This window comes from Carassius auratus, chromosome 5, assembly GCF_003368295.1.
Source record: "Carassius auratus strain Wakin chromosome 5, ASM336829v1, whole genome shotgun sequence".
In the NCBI taxonomy this organism is placed as follows: Eukaryota; Metazoa; Chordata; class Actinopteri; order Cypriniformes; family Cyprinidae; genus Carassius; species Carassius auratus.
In genome coordinates this window covers 3,695,050-3,713,338 of record NC_039247.1, presented here as the reverse complement: position 1 = coordinate 3,713,338, position 18,289 = coordinate 3,695,050, and the positions used below count along the sequence as shown (strand labels likewise).

Below are 18,289 nucleotides of genomic sequence, written 5' to 3'. Positions count from 1 at the left end.
CAAATCACAAAATGTGCATAAAACAAGATGCTTGGACATTCAGAATGTAATGCAATTTGAACTCTAAGGAGATACAATTAAAATTAATTTTAAAAAACATAATGCTGAAACTGTTATTTTTGTCGAGACAAACTTGAATGTTGACTAGACAATGTCTTGTTTAAAAGGTTTTAGACAATTTTATTCCTGTCATTCCAATTCAACTTTGCCTCAGTAAGTCATGATTAATGAATGAGTTTAGAACACTTTGCTGGAGGAAAGGTTTTGTGTGAGGCACAGTAGGAGCAATTTATGACCCACTGGACTGGCTACATACTGTAACTTCATGCCACATACACAGACCCAATACATCTTGAATCTGACAGGCCGTCAAGCTCAAATTAGGGTAGAATTACAGGCTGTGGTATAATTTGTTATATGCTGTCCACAAGTGTCACTCACACTGAAGACTGAAACACCTTTAGAAAATTACATAATTCACAAGCTAGCGCTCTGCAGACAACAAACTAAATTACACGTATGCAACTGTATGTGGAGTAGAGTGACTGCAAAATTCACCCATGCCAACATCTACTATAATCAAAACTTATTTTACTTGTCCCTTTAATATAACACAGAATATATCGAATTATAAGTACTGAACATGCTTTCAAAATTTTGCAGCCGGTAAGAAGTTTGAATATTTTTGAAAGAAAAACTGCATTAATTGGATACAAAAAGAAAAAGAAAAAAATACAGTAAAAACATTAATACTGTGATGAATAAAGTGTCACATAATTTTTCTGAAAATCATTCTACTATGCTGATTTGCTGCTGAATTACCATTATTCTTATTATAATAAATATTGGAAATAGTGCTGCTTTTAATATTTTTATTATCATAACATTGATAATAATGAGAAAGTGCTTACTTGAGTAGCAAATTAGCATATTACAATCATTTCTGAATGATCATTTGACACTTAAGACAGGCTGCAGGGTCTCACATCCCTTGGCATTTGTAGTACAATGCACAACATGACTGTGACGGGTGGGGCGGGGCCGAGGGATGTGGGAACGAGCGAGGCCGGTGGAGTGATTGGGAAATGAGTGACACCTGCGACCCATCGCCGGTCTCGAGTCCCACAGAGGAGATGGAAGGATATAAAACTGGAGCGATGACAGTGAAGGTGGAGAGAGGACAAGGCCTAAGCTTTATTTTATGTTTTGGATTTTAGTTGTGTGCATCAATCATCCGTGAGGGGCTGATGCGCTGTTTTGTGTTTATTTTGAGGATTAAAGTTTCAGTTGATTGTCCGCCGGTTCCCGCCTCCTTCTTGCCGATGATTAGGAAGTTTTTATTATTACATTACTCATACTTTTCCACAGTATCTACCAAATATACACTGATGCAAGCAGCTTCTCTCAAATAGGCCTAATTTATACAAATTAACTTCCTGTCCTCTTACTCCGATATTGCTTGTGCACACTCAGACTGTGTGCAACCCCGATCTCTCCATGCTTTTAAAGTAGAAATAATGAATCTTTGCTCCTGGGTTAAACTTTCTTACAAGTTATCAGCCATTTAGAATAGATCCACACCTGACCGATGAAAATGCTACTAGAAATTTTATTGGCTGTAAGTGAAATGCACCAGAAAGTCTTTCAACAATCAAAGATGGAACTTTAATTTCTTTACAATGTAAGTTTATGCTAGAAATGTTTCAGAATGGGATATTTGCATGATTCATACATATAAACATCCTAGTCTGCCTAACTGCATCACTACATTTTACATCTGTGGTTCCATTTATCTAAATGAATAACATCAATGGCTCTAAAATCACTGCTTATAAAAATGTAGTGTTGTCATATTTCAAATATCTCAACAGAATTGAGGTCATTTGTTTTAGAAATTTATTACTGTGTACTTGTGAAATCAAAGTTAAAATCAAGCTTGCTTTTGCTGTAAGGTTTTGTAACAAAGTTACCCTATTTTAAAGACACAAATACGCAGAATGAGCAAATGTTAAAGATTGAGATTTTTGTAATGTAACTAATCAATTTATTTTTATCTAAATAAAATTGTTCATCATATAAAGTGAACGTGTCTTTTTAGAAGACCATTCAAAGCTTGAAATAATGATTGCCTTGAAAAAATGAGATATTAAAATACTGTATACAGTATGTGGAATTTCATCTGGGATTTCAGTATGGAGACAAAGGTTAGGGTTATAATTTTTCAGTATGACATTGTGGGTGTATATTAGCACAGTTTGGTGCATTTTGTGCTATTTAGCAGAGCGTTAGGACCCAGAAGCAGTGAAGTGTGATGTCAAACGTAACAAACAGATATTCTTAACCACTTCTATCCAACTTTGAATCTGCTATGAGCAAGAGGTGGAGTGGAGGTGCACCACAATAAAACCCCGCCCTTTATTCAATATTCCTTTTCAACCTGGAAATATATCACCTCATTGAAGTCAGTTGCAACTTCCGGTTCACAGGTACTGTCCGTTTTGCAAGGTACTGAAGTTAGAAATTCCTGTATCGTGACCACCAATTTCACACCATTCGTCAATAAGATAAAAGTGGTTTTTGTGGGTAGCTATTATCCACATACATCTTTGATATGTATCAATATTTATTGGTAATTAATTAAATATCGACAGCTAAAAAGTAACTAGTAACTAGAGTAGTTTTTTAGAAGAGTAATTTGTACTTTGTTGTACTTAAGTAAAAATTATCAGTACTCTTTCCACCACTGTATTACTGATCCCCTCTGTGCATAAAAGCATTGATTTGAGTAGCAGTGGTTTGCATCGGCAGCAGTGATTTGAGTTGAAAAGATTTGCTGAACCTGTCAGCAGGTAGACAGGAGGCTGAAAGATAACTGAAAAAAGACCATAATACCTTTTCCATTGCCCAGGGGTCCAGGTTTTATGCTCAATACACCAGGTTATGTCTTTGTGTGTTGGCCTTGAAAACAAGAGGATTCGGAACAGCAGCCCTGCCATAAATCTAAGCTTTGTGAAGCTCATGACATACAGGTTGTTGGTTTTTTTCCCTAGTGAAGAGGATTCAGGTCTGTGGTCACATTTGAGGAGCTACTTTTGTACCACTTAGCAAATATCCTGTGAAGCATCCATTCTACTCCTTCTGGGAAAGGCAAAAACTTGAGCAATAAATGAACTGTGCTTACTGACTCTGTCTATTTGCACACTCTGTATGGGTTGTTTCAGTTACCATTTTAATTCATAAAGAAATTACTAAGTAACAGCAAAAACACAGTCACAAAATCTGAGGTCAACACAATCTGTGTGGCATTTACGGTAAATATTTAAGGTACTATATGAGTGCTTAGTGAAAGAGTAAATCATTTCATCACCATTTACCATTCATCCTTATGTCACACCAAACCTGTATGACATAATATATTTTGCTGAACACAAAATAAGTTATTTTAAATATTTAAACTACTTTTGTCATAGAGTCAAAATGGTTTACCCCAACAATAGACCCTCTTACATTCATAGTATGACAAAAAAAAAAAAAAAAAAAAAAGCACAAACAAAAAAAAATAAAACAGCAAAATATCTTCTTTTGTGCTCCATAACTTGAGGGTGAGTAAATGTACGGCCTAAGAAAATTACATAAGCTTTAGTTTTAGTGAATTTACTGCTATATTTTAAAACCTGTTGTCCTTAAAACATGAACTGCTTTCACAAGTGATGTGACATACAGCCAAGTATGGTAACCCATACTCAGAATTTGTGCTCTGCATTTAACCCATCCAAAGTGCACACACACTGCAGTGGGCTGCCATTTATGTTGAAGCACCCAGGGAGCAGTTGGGAGTTCGGTGCCTTTTTCAAGGGCACCTAAGTCACGGTATTGCCGGCCCGAGACTCAAACCCACAACCTTAGGGTTAGGAGTCCAACTCCCTAACCACTAAGCAACAACTTACCCATGGGAAGTTCGTCATTGTTCTCATGACTTCCCACTGGCCTCTTTGGAATTCTGTTAGTTGCCTCCAGGTTGCTTTGAAACAAATATATCAAAGTGCTAATTGTCAAACTTCCAGCACAGCATACTGACAATTTGAAATCGACTTTCATTTGAAGCTTTGCTTGTAAGTGTGGTTACATCAAGTTACTTTAACGTGATGTTTCTATAAATAGAAAAAAAGTTATTATCTATGCATCAAATGTGTTTTTAAAAAGAAATAATTAAACATGGGGTAACAACATGCAGACTACATGAATTTAAAGTCCAGAGTCAGGTGGATCAATTGGATAACATTAAGATAACAACTGAAGGAATAGGGCAGTGCTCACATGAGGAGAGGTGTTCATCATTGTTCTCAAGGGATTTTATTATTGCGATAACTGTATGTTAAAGGTTTCATGAGGAATCACATTTTCCTTGATCTTTTTGACATAATATATAAGACCGTGGTGTGCTATGAAAACATATGCTAATTTCGAAACTGCTTATTTTACATGTGAAAGGGGGTGTTTCTTAAAGGCTAAGCAGAAGAAAAAAAAATCTGTTTATTTCTAAGAGCCAGACAGAGGTTGGAAAATCGGTATGAAAAACTAAATAATGACTGTTTTTGACATTAAAAAAGCCTTTTAATGTTAGGGTAATACTTGAGGGGGAATATAATAAATTATGATATGACCTCCTTTAAATACAAAACTAAAATGCATTTAATTTCTGACTTTTTCATTTCACACCTTGAAATTTGGAGCGGAAGTTTTGCATGAGGGAAGTGATAATGAAACTTTAATTTAATTTTAGCTCCAAAATTAGGTATGTATCTCCTGTCTTTCCAACCATAGGTTTGGCATCATGTGCCTGAGACGGTGGCCCCATTTAGTGATCATCTATCCATGAAATGTTTATGTTTTGGAACAAACAGGAAAACTCATTAATGGTTAATCCATAATTCCCAAATGGAGATCATACTAATCTAATGTGAGGTCTTAATGAGAACTCTTTGTTGTCGAGTTGAAGGAGGTGACAGATGAAGGATGATTGAGTTCATTTAAGGATTGTAAGTGCAGTGGGTTCAGCAAGTCTCATCTCAGCACATCGGAGTCCTAAACGGTATGTTCAAGTTTGAAAAGATTTTTCAGCAGGACAGCCCATTACAAATGGTTATTTAATTTGGGGCACATCTCATTGATCCATTTTTGAGATCATTAATCTATCAGTTCATTTTTGACAGATGCTTTAGATAAAAATCAATCAGGCTGCTTTCCTTATTAAAGTCTAAGCTACCATTGATGTCATGATGAATATTCTCTGATAAATCAAGCCTTTGTCATGTGAAGCATGTCAGTTATGTTCTTAATGATGAGACAATGCCTTATAAAATTATAAAAGAATCAATACCACTTACCAGCCTGTGTTGAACTCCACGTGGGCATCAAAGAAGCCCACAACAGGAGCAGTGGCTGCGTTCCAGCCATGAATCCTGGCCCGTATAAGTCCCTCTCTTTTACTGTTCCTTACGATCTTCACCAGGCCGGGATATCGCTTATTCACGTAATGATCCAGATTGAACTTCAACTCCACTACGAGAGAAAAAAAAAAGAGCATGTTAAGGAAGGAAGTCCAAACCTCCTAATTCAATAATAGAGACTTTCGACATTTGTCTTTTTATTATATGAAGGTCACATAGTCTTGGAAAAACCCTTTTCTTTCATGCCACATGTGCATTTTTATTTTTGTAACTTTTATGCACAGATTGTATTGTGAAGGCATTGATTATTAATGGTTTTTGATCTTATAAATTCATATTAATGCTAAAAAAAAAGAGAAATAAACCAAAATGTTAACAATGTCACTTAGCTGTATTGTAATTTTTTGTTACAAATAATTTTTCTAATGTTAGTGTACTTGGTTACCAAGGACACCAAGGATGTAGCTCATCTCAAGCGTACTTCATTCATTATGTATTTATTGGATACATAAAATGCTAGCTATGAAATCTTAACAAGTCTCTTGTCTCTTAACAAGACATATTTGAGATGTGATGGAAATATTCCCCCAAACAAGACAAAATCATCTTGTGATATAGTTATAAGCACAGTTATATGTCAGGAAAAATAAATAAATGTGTATATTAGTTAGAGTCTGAAAAGTGTGTTTTATGGCTAAAATCTGAAGAAACAACCCTAATTTCTTGAAGGTTCTTTATTACAATCTACATTCCCATGGAACCTTTCCATTGCACAAATGTTCTTTAAATGTTTTTCACACACACACACAATGTTATTTTAAAAACTGTTCACTCAAAGGTTCTTTGTGGAACCAAAAACAGCTCTTCTATGGCATCACTGCAAAAGCCTCTTTCAGAACCTTTATTTTAAAAAGTGTATCACTTTCGTTCATGATTCTGAACAAAAACAAACACTATAAAAGCGTTCAGGTTTAAAGAAGAGGCTTGTGTTGATTTCTGTAATATATAAACTTACAGCATCAGAGAAAAAAGGTTTTAGTGGCACTACAGATGACACCATAAATAAATCTGCCTGAATTTCCCCACTCCTTTAGTCTCTCAGAGTTAGCTATCTGTCCTCATTCAATAAGAACTCTGAGAGGTAAACAAATGGAGTTCAAGGAGAGCACGCACACACTCACTGAGACAAACACACACATACACACACTCAAGGAAGATAGATGAGTGCTTGGGCTCTTTCCTGCAGGTTGCTGAGTGCTCTAGTTTCTAAGGGGAGAGGAATATAGAGGAACAGAGCACTCTTTAAGGCACTGATGCACACAACTACCTCCCCTCTCATTAATCAGCTCAGAAGAACGATTGACAATTCAATGTTTCAGTGCAATGGGAAACCCTGGCACTGGACTTAATCACTCAAGAATATGTTTGAAATTATTTTACTTAAAAAGTGAGATGTTTTAAGCTTGCCCATAAAGACTTATAGGTCACACACACACACTGTAAAGTTTTGGGAGTGACAACCACATTTAAATACCAGAGTAAATCCCCAGCCCGATCTCATGGCAATTCATACATTTTTCACAAGGTGGCTTATTCGTACGAATTCGTACGACCACACTCGTACAAATTCATACGATTGTTGCCAAATCGTACGTATTTTATGAGTTGCACAATTTGTATGAATTTGTACGAATGACCTACACCTAGCCCCGCCCCTAAACCTAACCGTCACTGGGGTTTAGACAAATCATATAAAATCGTACACATGAGGTCGTACAAATTCGTACGAATAAGCCACCTCGTAAAATACGTACGAATTGGCCGTGAGATAGCATTGAAATCCCCTAGATTATTGTTTTGTGTGGTTACGAAACAGAACTCACTAGAAACTAAACCATGGTAGACAGCAACATTCTGCTGTCTCACGTGTTTGGTATCCACTATTAAAGGACAATTAGTTATAATTGACTGCCAAATGACCAAAGACTCATTCTGTTTGTCGTTTTTAACTAAACCACCATCAACAGAGCAATCATGTTTTGTTAATGATTGGAAAGCTATCTCACAGAGTGCACTCTTGAAGGGGTTCCATGTCCACTTAATACTAGAGACACTTATTTAGCAACTTTGTGGCTTGTTTTTCGGGCTCCAGTTAATGGAGTTAATAAAGTAAAGGGCTGTTGTCACTACCTGAGCCAAGTATGGTGTCCTATACTCTGAATTTGTGCTCTGCATTTAACCCATTCAGGTGCACACACACAGTAGTGAGTAGGGAACACACACCCAAAGCAGTGCACAGCCATTTTTGCTGCATTGCCTAGGGAGAAGTTGGGGGTTCGGTGCATTGCCCAAGGGTCTCACCTCAGTTGTGGTACCACTGGTTATTCACTCCCACCACCTACTGTACAATCCATGCCGGTACTGAGACTCAAACCCATGAGCTTTCTGTTACAAGTTTGATTCTCTAACCATTAGACCACAACTTGTGAGTAATGTGGTTGTAGATTACAGTTGTCACTCCTGTAAATTAATGAAATGTGTGTCTGATTAAAGTGTCCATTAAATTAATAAATGTATTTATAAAAGTACAGTACATAAATATGTTAATAAATTATATTCATGCTCACTGTTTTTAATGTCAGCTCTGCTCCAGTTATCATAACATGGCCATATTAGGGCGGGTACAAAATGCAATTCAGCGTGCGTCGAACAGCATACACACACACACACACACACACACACACACACATACATAAATGTGTTGTGGAAAGTTATAGGATTCCCTCTGGTGCGTTCTGAACGAGATTGAAATTAAGAATCATGAGGGTGAAATATTTTATAAACATTCACCAATCAATAAAGAACAAATATCCATCCATCATACTGTGAACAGAAAAATAAGTTCTGGAACACAGCAGATCATAATTGAGCATTATGAAAATATTTGAAATGCATGCTGATCCTGATAGATGAGCTATGTCAAAGGGATTGTTTTGCTTTATTTAATCAACATAGAGGCTTTATCATTTTTCATCTGCATATATCAAGAACTCTGGCTTGATATACAACCATACACAATAACTAGTGAAGGCTGCATATGGCACTGGAATAGCAATTAATGCAATTAAAGAGACATTTTCCTCATGGATGCACACGTGTATGTGTGTACCAATAGGATTCTGTAAAACAGGGATCATCCACAAAAAAAATACAATTCAAAAGTTCTCCTTTTTGTTCGACTGTATTAAAAAAAAAAGTGATCAATGGGTTTGGAACGACATGAGGGTGAGTAAATGGTGAATAAAATTATTGTTTTGTGGTGAAAACTAATTTTATCCACAGAATTTGGCCAACTATACAATTAAATTCCTGATGAATTAGGATTTTAATTGTGTAGTTTGCTTTTGAGGATAAAGCCAGATGTAATTTACTAGCTGGATCCTCAAATGAAAGAATGTCCTTGAAAAGTATTAAACAAACTCTTTATCTAAAGGGCCTAAAATCATTTTAATTTGGATTGAAACCCATTATTATCTGTTTACAAGCGATGTCTAAATGAATTGAATTTCAAGGGCACGATACCACTCCGTGTCTGACGAGATGAGAAAAATAGACATAATGTCCCTTAATATTATTCACAAGGTGAGAATGAATGTTACCCTGCATAACAGGATTCAGCTGAGATTAATCCAAACAGACAGGGATGATGGAGGGACAGAAAAGGAGGACAAAAACCTTATTGGCTTCAGTGAATGGTGTAACACGAGAACGGCACTCTATTAAATGTCTTCATAATGGACAGAAAACTTAGAGAGCAAGAGACATGCTTGTTAAGGTCAATTCATTATTCATAGTGCTAAAACGTACTCGGTTACGAACGTAACCTCGGTTCCCTGAGATACGGAACGAGTACTGCGTATGGGGAAAAGCTCCTTTTTTCCTCGATACTGAAGCCTTTTTTCAATAACGCAGTGCAACTGCACTGCCATTGGTTTAATCTGTAAACTTTTTTAAACCAATGACAGCGCTGCGTAGCTGCGCGAGCCTGTGGCGATGCAGCGCGCCAAAGCCCGCCAGAATGGGCGGGGCGAATGGCTATATAAGCAGGCAATCGCCAGAGGAACTCAGGTCATACGACTGAAGCGACGACACTGAACCCGCAGCCTCGTGGCACGGCATATAACGCAGTACTCGTTCCGTATCTCAGGGAACCGAGGTTACGTTCGTAACCGAGTACGTTCCCTTTCGATACTTCACTCATACTGCGTATGGGGAACGAATTCAACCGCGCCGTGCCACGGTAGGGAACGACAAGACTTAACTTGAACACCCTGGGGTCCAGAGGATAAGTGAGAGGGCCGGAGCCATCGAACCCTTGACGCTACACTGCTGAGAGGGAGCTAGCTCCCTGGAGGTGGTATGATGACAGAGTCTGCTAGAGGCTGTCGTATCAAACCGAAAGAACCCGAGCATGCAAGGTCGGGATATCCAAGTTATAGAACCTGACAAAAGTGGACGGCGAGGACCAGCCGGCCGCCTCACAGATGTCCTTGATAGAGACACCACTAGACCAGGCCCATGAAGAGGCCATCCCTCTAGTAGAGTGGGCTCTAACTCCTATGGGGCACTCAAGGCCCATAGAGGAGTAACATAGAGCGATAGCTTCAACTATCCAACGCGAGAGGCGTTGCTTTGAGACCGAAGACCCTTTGGTGCGGTCACCAAAGCAGACAAAAAGCTGGTCAGATTGCCTGAACGGCTGAGACCGCTCAATGTAAATTCTCAAAGCCCTCACTGGGCAGAGTAAATCCAGCTCCCGCTCACCTGACAACGGAGGCAGAGCTGAGAGGGAAATTACCTGTGCTCTGAATGGCGTCGAGAGCACTTTAGGTACGTAGCCATGCCTGGGTTTTAAAATGACCTTAGAGTCATTGGGCCCAAACTCAAGGCATGCAGGGCTCACCGAGAGGGCCTGCAAATCGCCAACACGCTTGACCGATGCTAGAGCAAGTAGCAGAGCGGTTTTGAGCGTTAGGGGCCGAAGGTCAGCTGACCGCAGCGGTTCAAAGGGAGGTCCTTTGAGTGCTCCAAGGACCGTGTGAAGGTCCCAAGTGGGAACGGTAAGAGGGCGTGGGGGCTTCAACCGCCTAGCACCTCTCAGGAAATGCACAATGAGGCTGTGTCGACCCACTGATTGGCCAGCAATAGGAGCATGAAATGCTGCAATGGCTGCTACGTACACTTTGAGTGTGGAAGGGGTGAGACCCTTTTCTAGACGCTCCTGGAGAAATGACAGTATCGGAGATACATCACACTCAACAGGGTCTTTGTTTTGTGCTAAGCACCAGTCAACAAAGACTGACCATTTTTGGGCATAGAGGCGTCTTGTAGACGGGGCTCTTGCCTGAGCAATGGTGTGTAGTATGTCCCCGGGGAGGCTCAGAGGCTCCCATCGAGGGACCATACATGCAGAGCCCAGAGTTCTGGCTGTGGATGCCAGATTGTCCTGTTCGCCTGAGAGAGGAGGTCCCGCCTCAGGGGGATCGGCCATGGGGCTTTCATGGAAAGCCTGAAAAGCTCCGAGGACCAAACTTGGGTCCTCCAGAGTGGGGCCACTAGGAGGACTCTGTGTCTGTCTTCCCTGACTCGTCTGATGACCTGAGGGATCAGAGCAATCGGGGGGAAAGCATAAAGAAGGAGGCTGGGCCAGTTGTGGGCCAGTGCATCTGTTTCCTTTGAAAAATAAGTTGGGCAATGAGAGTTGCTTTCTGAGGCGAAGAGGTCGACCTCTGCCTTCCCGAAAATCTCCCAGATTTTGAGAACTGTCTGGGGATGGAGCATCCACTCGTCCGAGGGGACATTGCTCCGTGAAAGCATGTCTGCTCCCAGATTCGTCTTGCCAGGTATGTGTGTCGCCTTGAGCGATCGCAACCTGGGTAATGCCCATTCCAAGAGGCGCTTTGCCAGTGCGCAGAGGCGGCTGGACGAAAGGCCGCCTTGGTGATTTATGTAGGACACCACTGTCATGCTGTCCGACTGGACTAGGATGTGGCGCCCTTCCAAGATTGCCTGAAAGGATTGAAGGGCTCGTTCCACTGCCAGCATCTCGAGGCAGTTGATATGAAGATGGCTTTCTTCGTGCGACCACGAGCCGAAGGCTGGTCTGCCCTCGCACAGAGCACCCCAACCCAGGTTGGACGCATCTGTTGAGAGTACCGTCCTTCTGGAAACCACCTGTAGGGGTACTCCACGACTGAACCAAACAGGGTTCATCCAAGGCTCCAGGGCTGCTAGACAGGCCTGGTTGACCCTGATGCGAAAGCGGCCGTGCCGCCAAGCATGAGGTGGGACCCGGAGTTTCAGCCAGTACTGCAAGGGCCGCATTCGTAGGAGGCCGAGCTGTAAAACTGGGGAGGCGGAAGCCATCAGCCCTAGCATCCTCTGAAAGAACTTCAGAGGGAAACAGGCTTTGTTCTTGACAGAGGCCGCGAGCTGCTGAAGTACAAGAGCGCGCTCTGGTGATATGACCGCCCTCATATTGACGGAGTCGAAAACTGCTCCCAGGAACGTAATACGTTGGCTGGGGAGCAGTGAGCTCTTGGCGAAATTGACCCTGAGTCCTAGGCACTGTAAGTGGCTCAGGAGCATGGATCTGTTGTGGTCTAGCTCGGTTCGTGACTGGGCTAGAATGAGCCAGTCGTCGAGATAGTTCAGAATGCGAATTCCCATCTGTCTCAGAGGGGAGAGCGCCTCGTTCATGCACTTCGTGAAAGTGCGGGGAGCTAGAGACAGCCCAAAGGGAAGGACTGTATATTGGTAAGCCACACCCTCGAACGCGAACCTCAAGAATCGTCTGTGATGGGGGGCTATCTGGATGTGAAAGTAAGCATCTTTCAGGTCCAGCGAGAAGAACCAGTCCTCGGGGCAAATCTGCGTGAGGATCTGCTTCAGTGTCAACATCTTGAACTTCCGTTTCATGAGGGAAAGGTTCAGATGTCTGAGGTCTAAGATGGGTCTGAGACCGCCATCTTTCTTGGGGACAAGGAAATAACGGCTGTAGAACCCCGACCCGCTGTCTGAGGGAGGAACTATCTCTATGGCTCCCTTCCTTAACAGCGTCATCACTTCGGTGCGGAGGACCTGAGCATCGTCCGGCTCTACCGAGGTGGGAATCACTCCGCGAAAACGCGGGGGTCTTCGGGCGAACTGCAGTGAGTATCCGTGTTTTATTATCCCCAACACCCACTTGGACACTCCGGGGATGGCCTGCCAGGCCTCGGCCCGCGTGACAAGGGGCTGGATAGTGTCGGATGGCAGACCGCTGATCAGGGGCCTGAACACCGACGAGTGTGGAAGAGGAAAAGTGCTCTCTTTTTGAAAATGTGAAATATTTATTGTGTTCGCCATAACAACGGCGCTTTGCGTGGACGCAACAACAGTGGGCCCAGGTCGCACAGCAGACAGGCGAGAGAGCTTCTGGGGTGGTCCGGCCGCAGCGGGACTTTGCCCCTTCCTCTTTCTTCCCCAACGATCAGGAGGATTTAGAGGGCGTCGGGTCCAGCACAATCCTTTGCCGGGGGCCCTGACGTCTAGGCGGTTTAGCGCGCCTAGTGGGGCGAGCTGGGTGCTGCTCCTTAGGGGGTGCCGCCTGGGGGGTAGAAGGGGCAGGTTTGCTCTGGTGCTGAGTCGGCGCAGTCCTGGGGCGACTCGGGGCAGAGGTGGAGCGCTTGGGCAGGAAGTGTCGCATGGCTTGGGACGACTTCTGTGCTGCAGTGAAGCGTTCTGTAAACCCTTCTACCGCTGGTCCGAAGAGGCCGCATGGAGAGACTGGGGCATCGAGAAAGGCCACTTTGTCGCTCTCCTTAATCTCTGTTAGGTTGAGCCAGAGGTGGCGCTCCAGCACAACCAGGTTGGCCATGGATCGTCCGATGGCCTGGGCCGTGGCTTTCGTGGCGCGCAGAGCCAAATCAGTGGCGCTGCGGAGGTCACGGAAAGCAGGTTCACTACAGCTAGACTCATCCAGGGAACGGAGAAGCTTTGCCTGGAACACCTGCAATATGGCCATGGTGTGCAGAGATGAAGCGGCTTGGCCCGCAGAAGTGTAGGCCCTGCCAGCCATGGCAGAGGTCGTCCTGCAGGGCTTGGAAGGAAGGGCTCTCTTATTTTTCCACCCCACAGCCGCGGGGGGACAGAGGTGAGCAGCCACGGCCTCATCCAGGGGCGGCAATTGCTCATAGCCCTTCTCCTGAGAGCCATCTACTGAGCTGAGAGCTGCAGAGGAAGTGCGTAGGCGGGCCGAGTAGGGGGCGCGCCACGACTTTGTCAGCTCGTCATGAACCTCAGGGAAGAATGGGGCAGGTCGCTGGCGGGGGGCCTGGCGGCGTCCTGGCAGGTACCACTCGTCCAGCCTGCTGCGTGTCGGCTCTTCAGGGGGGGCCCACTCCAAATGGAGTTCCTCAACAGCCTTGGAGAGGATGCGGAGAAGCTCGGCATCCATCCCAGCTCTGGCGTCGATGGGCTCCAGTGACGGCAGGTGGGTGGGGTCAGAATCGCCGGCCCAGTCCTCCGTTTCAGAAGCCGCGAGTGACATGGAGTCGTCAAGCGGCTCGTCCTCCGATCCGCCAAAAGAGACGAGGTCGCTCGCTTCAGCCGAGGGACGCTGCTCTGGGCGTGAGAAGAGGACAGGGGACGGCTCTCTCATTGGAGAGGGTGAGGCATGCGGGCGCTGAGCCGGCGTGAGCTCACCCAAATCCGGGCGCTGGGCCCCTCTTCCCCGCTGTCTTTTCCTGGCCGGCTCGCGGGAGGAAAAAGACGGGAGGGCGCGAGGGGCGGGATTACTTTCATTAAAGAAAGCAATCCGCGAGCGCAGAGAGGCGAGACTCATGCTTTCACAAAAGCAGCATGAAGTCTCAGTGAGTGCAGCCTCAGCATGGGGCTTACCCAGGCAGAAAACACACTCACCATGGCCGTCGTCCTCATGCAGAGGGGCTCTGCATGTGCCACAGCTGTGGCGCGGCATGGCCGTCGCCGTTAAAACGGCGTTAGAAACGCTCTTTTAGAGCGGTGAAAACCGCTGGAAAAAGCTCTTTTAGGATCGCCGGATGGCGGCAGGAGATCGCTGAGAAGCGGCCGGAAGCGGGAAGCGGGCGGCCCGAGATCGGCGCTGAGAGCGGCTGTCTGCGAGTACGCCGGCGCTGCAGGCGGTCGGCGGTCTCAGCTGGTCCGCTGCGGTGCCTCTTCGACGGCGAGAGCTCGTTCCAGGCGAAGGCGTTCAGCAGAGATCCAACGAAGTGAAGTCGTCGCTGAAGGAGTAAGATCTGATTTCCTCTGGCGATTGCCTGCTTATATAGCCATTCGCCCCGCCCATTCTGGCGGGCTTTGGCGCGCTGCATCGCCACAGGCTCGCGCAGCTACGCAGCGCTGTCATTGGTTTAAAAAAGTTTACAGATTAAACCAATGGCAGTGCAGTTGCACTGCGTTATTGAAAAAAGGCTTCAGTATCGAGGAAAAAAGGAGCTTTTCCCCATACGCAGTATGAGTGAAGTATCGAAAGGGAACTGCCGGTACCTCCAGCTGTTTTTTTGGGCTCAAGCTCTAAACTGGAGACAACAAACTACAGCTCTGAGAAAAGGTCAAGTAGGCAACCTTTGCATGTTAACAGTTTAATGTCAGCTGGAAGAAGCTGAAGTATCAGCAGGAAATTAGCATATGAAATTAGAAATGGTCAACACCCCATCCAAAGAAGCTGACTGTGTGAGATATAGATAGATATATATATATATATATATATATATATATATTTAATGTACATCTGAAAAAAAATAAAGAATTTTTGACAACTTTCAGAATTATGCTAGAATATAGACGCCTAGTAAAAAAATTAAATAACATATACTACTGATCAACAGTTTGGAATCTTTAATGGCGAGGTCTATAGCTATTTCTTGGATTCCCATGCTAAACATGGCCAAAGTTTCAAAAAACTATATGAATGAAGAAACGGAGTATTTCTGTGTCAAATATACTGCTTCTGGTTTTGTACAAGTTTCTGACATTTTTTTAGAGCTTGGCTCTTCGTGATGTAATGAAGGGTGGAACTCCTTGTATGGGCATTTCTCCTGATAAGAGCACACCCGTGCATACACATCGACCAGAGAAAGAGAAAGACTGCGCCCATCAACATGCTTCATTTGGCAACGCTGAACAGGACTCCCTTGAGAAGGATGTCTCCAAAGAAAATTGTGTTTTGGGCTGTAAGGGAAAGATTGCCTTGTTCAGCTTACCAAAGAACCCAGCGTTCCATGAAAAGTGGATGCAGTTAGTTTTTCTGGGGCAGCAATGGTGTTTTGCAAGTGTGTTTTTTGAAACAGCATTAAATGTCTGCGTTTTGTTGTCAATCGGGCAAGTGCCTTCACTCTTTAGCTCCGCCCATGGCGTGCCTCCAGGAGCTCGGCTGTTTTCGGAGAGGATCGGAAAGCTGTATTTTCTTTTATAAATATGATAAAACAAAAACGATACTATACTGCTCTGTAGGAACTCAAGATCAACACAAGATTGGGTGAAACTGTGTGTGTGATATGTCCCCTTTAAGATTTTTTTACGACTCTGAAATGCTCACATGAAATGGCTGCATTTATTTGATCTAAAATACAGTATAAAAGAAAGAATGAAAGAAAGACAAAGAAAGAAAGAAAGAAAGAAAAAAGAAAGAAAGAAAGAAAAAGACAAAAACGTTTCTTTTCAATTGTAATACTTCTTTATTATATTAACGTTTTTAATTTTATTTTTTATTATATTTATGTATATATGTATATATAATATTATTATATTTATTCCACTTTTTATTTTTGGTCAAATAATGCATTTGTTTTTCGTAAAGACTAAAAATTCAGGCAAGCGACTTCTGGGAACTATATTTAACTTCAGAGAGTGCTTCTGTGTCAAATGGCACACTTGATGTGGACTTGCAGTCTCATGGCCTTCTCTCATATGTGTCCATGAGGTCCAAGAGACAATAAGGTATCCCATTTATCATTTTAGGATTCAGAAGGGTGCTCATGAGGGTGTGCTTAAGGGTGCTTTGCAGCCTCTATGTACCCTCAATCCCAAAACAAACCTGCGCTCATATAAACTACAATCCAACAGTGATGAAGAGGATTCTAAAGAGAGTGGTTGATTACTGCTCCACTAGCTTGGTTTTACGGCTATACACGGAAAAATACATATTTTCATGTTACACTGAAAAACAGTTAATAGTTAATTAAGAAGCTACAATACTTTGAGAACCGCTGAGCTGCTGTGACACTAATGAAAAATATTAAGACATCAGTTTGAAGCATCACTACTTTTAGTTAATCCGATACTTCAATGCAGTTTGACCAGATAAAACAACTGCAAAACATACAGCATCAGTGGAAACTGTAACTAATGTCTCCAAAAAAAAAAAAAAAGCCTTACAAGGTTATTTATAAATCTTGAGCTGTATGCAAGAGTACATACCTAAAAGATTATTCTTCCAGTGTTTGTCTCTTGCTATTTATTTTTCCTCTTTTTGATAAACTTTAAAAGCAGTCTCAACTAAGCAACAAAAATGTTTGTTTGCTCAGACAAAACACAGACTGTTACAGCATACCAAAACAAGTTAGTCATATTTTATCTGGCGATGTTATGTTGTTTATTCACACAGTATTTTATGTATACTTCCTTTATAAAAGCTTTTAAGTCTGAAGCAAAAGGATAAACTAGTATACATTTAGGAGCTGTGTTAGTAAAAAAAATAAAAAATAAAAAATAAAAGAGCAATAAACAAACAAAATCATTAAAGGAAACACAAATGGATGTGTCCATACCGCTGTCACTGTTGTCGTCCACCAGTATGATTTCTTTGAGCAGGTGTGCCGGCGTGTGGTTGACCACGCTGTGTACAGACCGCAGGATGACAGAGAGAGCTTCGTTCACAAAGATGAAGACAACAGAGATCTGGGGAAGGTCATCAGAGTAGGTCAACTGCTTACACCTGGAGAGAAAACACACAGTTTGCAGCTTTATAGTCAAAACTTTTAATAATTTTACATTATAGGTAAATCACAACTGACCATAATCAGTTGTATGTATGCTATGCAAGTTTTATTGTGCATGATTCAACTTTTTAATTTGTTTCATTATTATTTGTAAAAAAAAAAAAATGTAATAAAATAATAATAATAATAATTCATTGTTTAAATTAAAATCAAGTCTCAACTGAAGTATTTTCTACTAAATATTGTTTCCCTTAACTTTTAAAAAAACTTGCTTCAGGTTTTATTCTAGCGTAATGCTTTGTTGTTGTTGTTGTTTTAACAAAACTTTAATATGGGCAAGTTTAATAAAATGTAACATTTTGAATAAAAACCTGAGAAAGCATCTTTTTTTAAAGACTACACCCAGATCGGATTCAGAGCGAAGATCAATAATACATAGATGGAGTAGATCACGTCCATCAACACCTTGAACAGTCCTATACCACTTCCTGGGTGGACATTCCATTCAGAAACATTAGGCAGTTTTCATTTACCATATTTTCCAGACTATAAATCACACTTCTTTTCATAGTTTGGCTGGTCCTGAGACTTATTGTCAGGTGCGACTTATTTATCTAAATTTATTTGACATGAACCAAGAGAAATGAATCAAGAGAAAACATTACCGTCTACAGCCGCGAGTGGGCACTCTATGCTGCTCAGTGCTCCTGTAGTCTACCCCTGAAAACATAGAGCGCCCTCTCCCGGGTGTAGATGGTAATGTTTTCTCTTGGTTCTTGGTCCTAAATAAATTCTACTTATAGTCCAGTGTGACTTGGT

The 18,289-nt window shown here is 42.4% G+C and overlaps 1 protein-coding gene across 2 annotated transcripts in view; it reads right to left on the bottom strand.

Annotated features, from left to right (window-relative positions):
* galnt9 (polypeptide N-acetylgalactosaminyltransferase 9) overlaps window positions 1-18,289 on the bottom strand; it is a 104,357-nt gene that overhangs the window by 52,999 nt on the left and 33,069 nt on the right. For both annotated transcript variants that reach the window (XM_026244691.1, XM_026244688.1), the window contains 2 exons: window positions 17,300-17,466; window positions 5,388-5,562 (listed from right to left, as the gene is read on the bottom strand). In XM_026244691.1, the coding sequence (XP_026100476.1) occupies window positions 5,388-5,562; window positions 17,300-17,466 (342 nt within the window). The remainder of the gene's footprint in view (window positions 1-5,387; window positions 5,563-17,299; window positions 17,467-18,289) is intronic.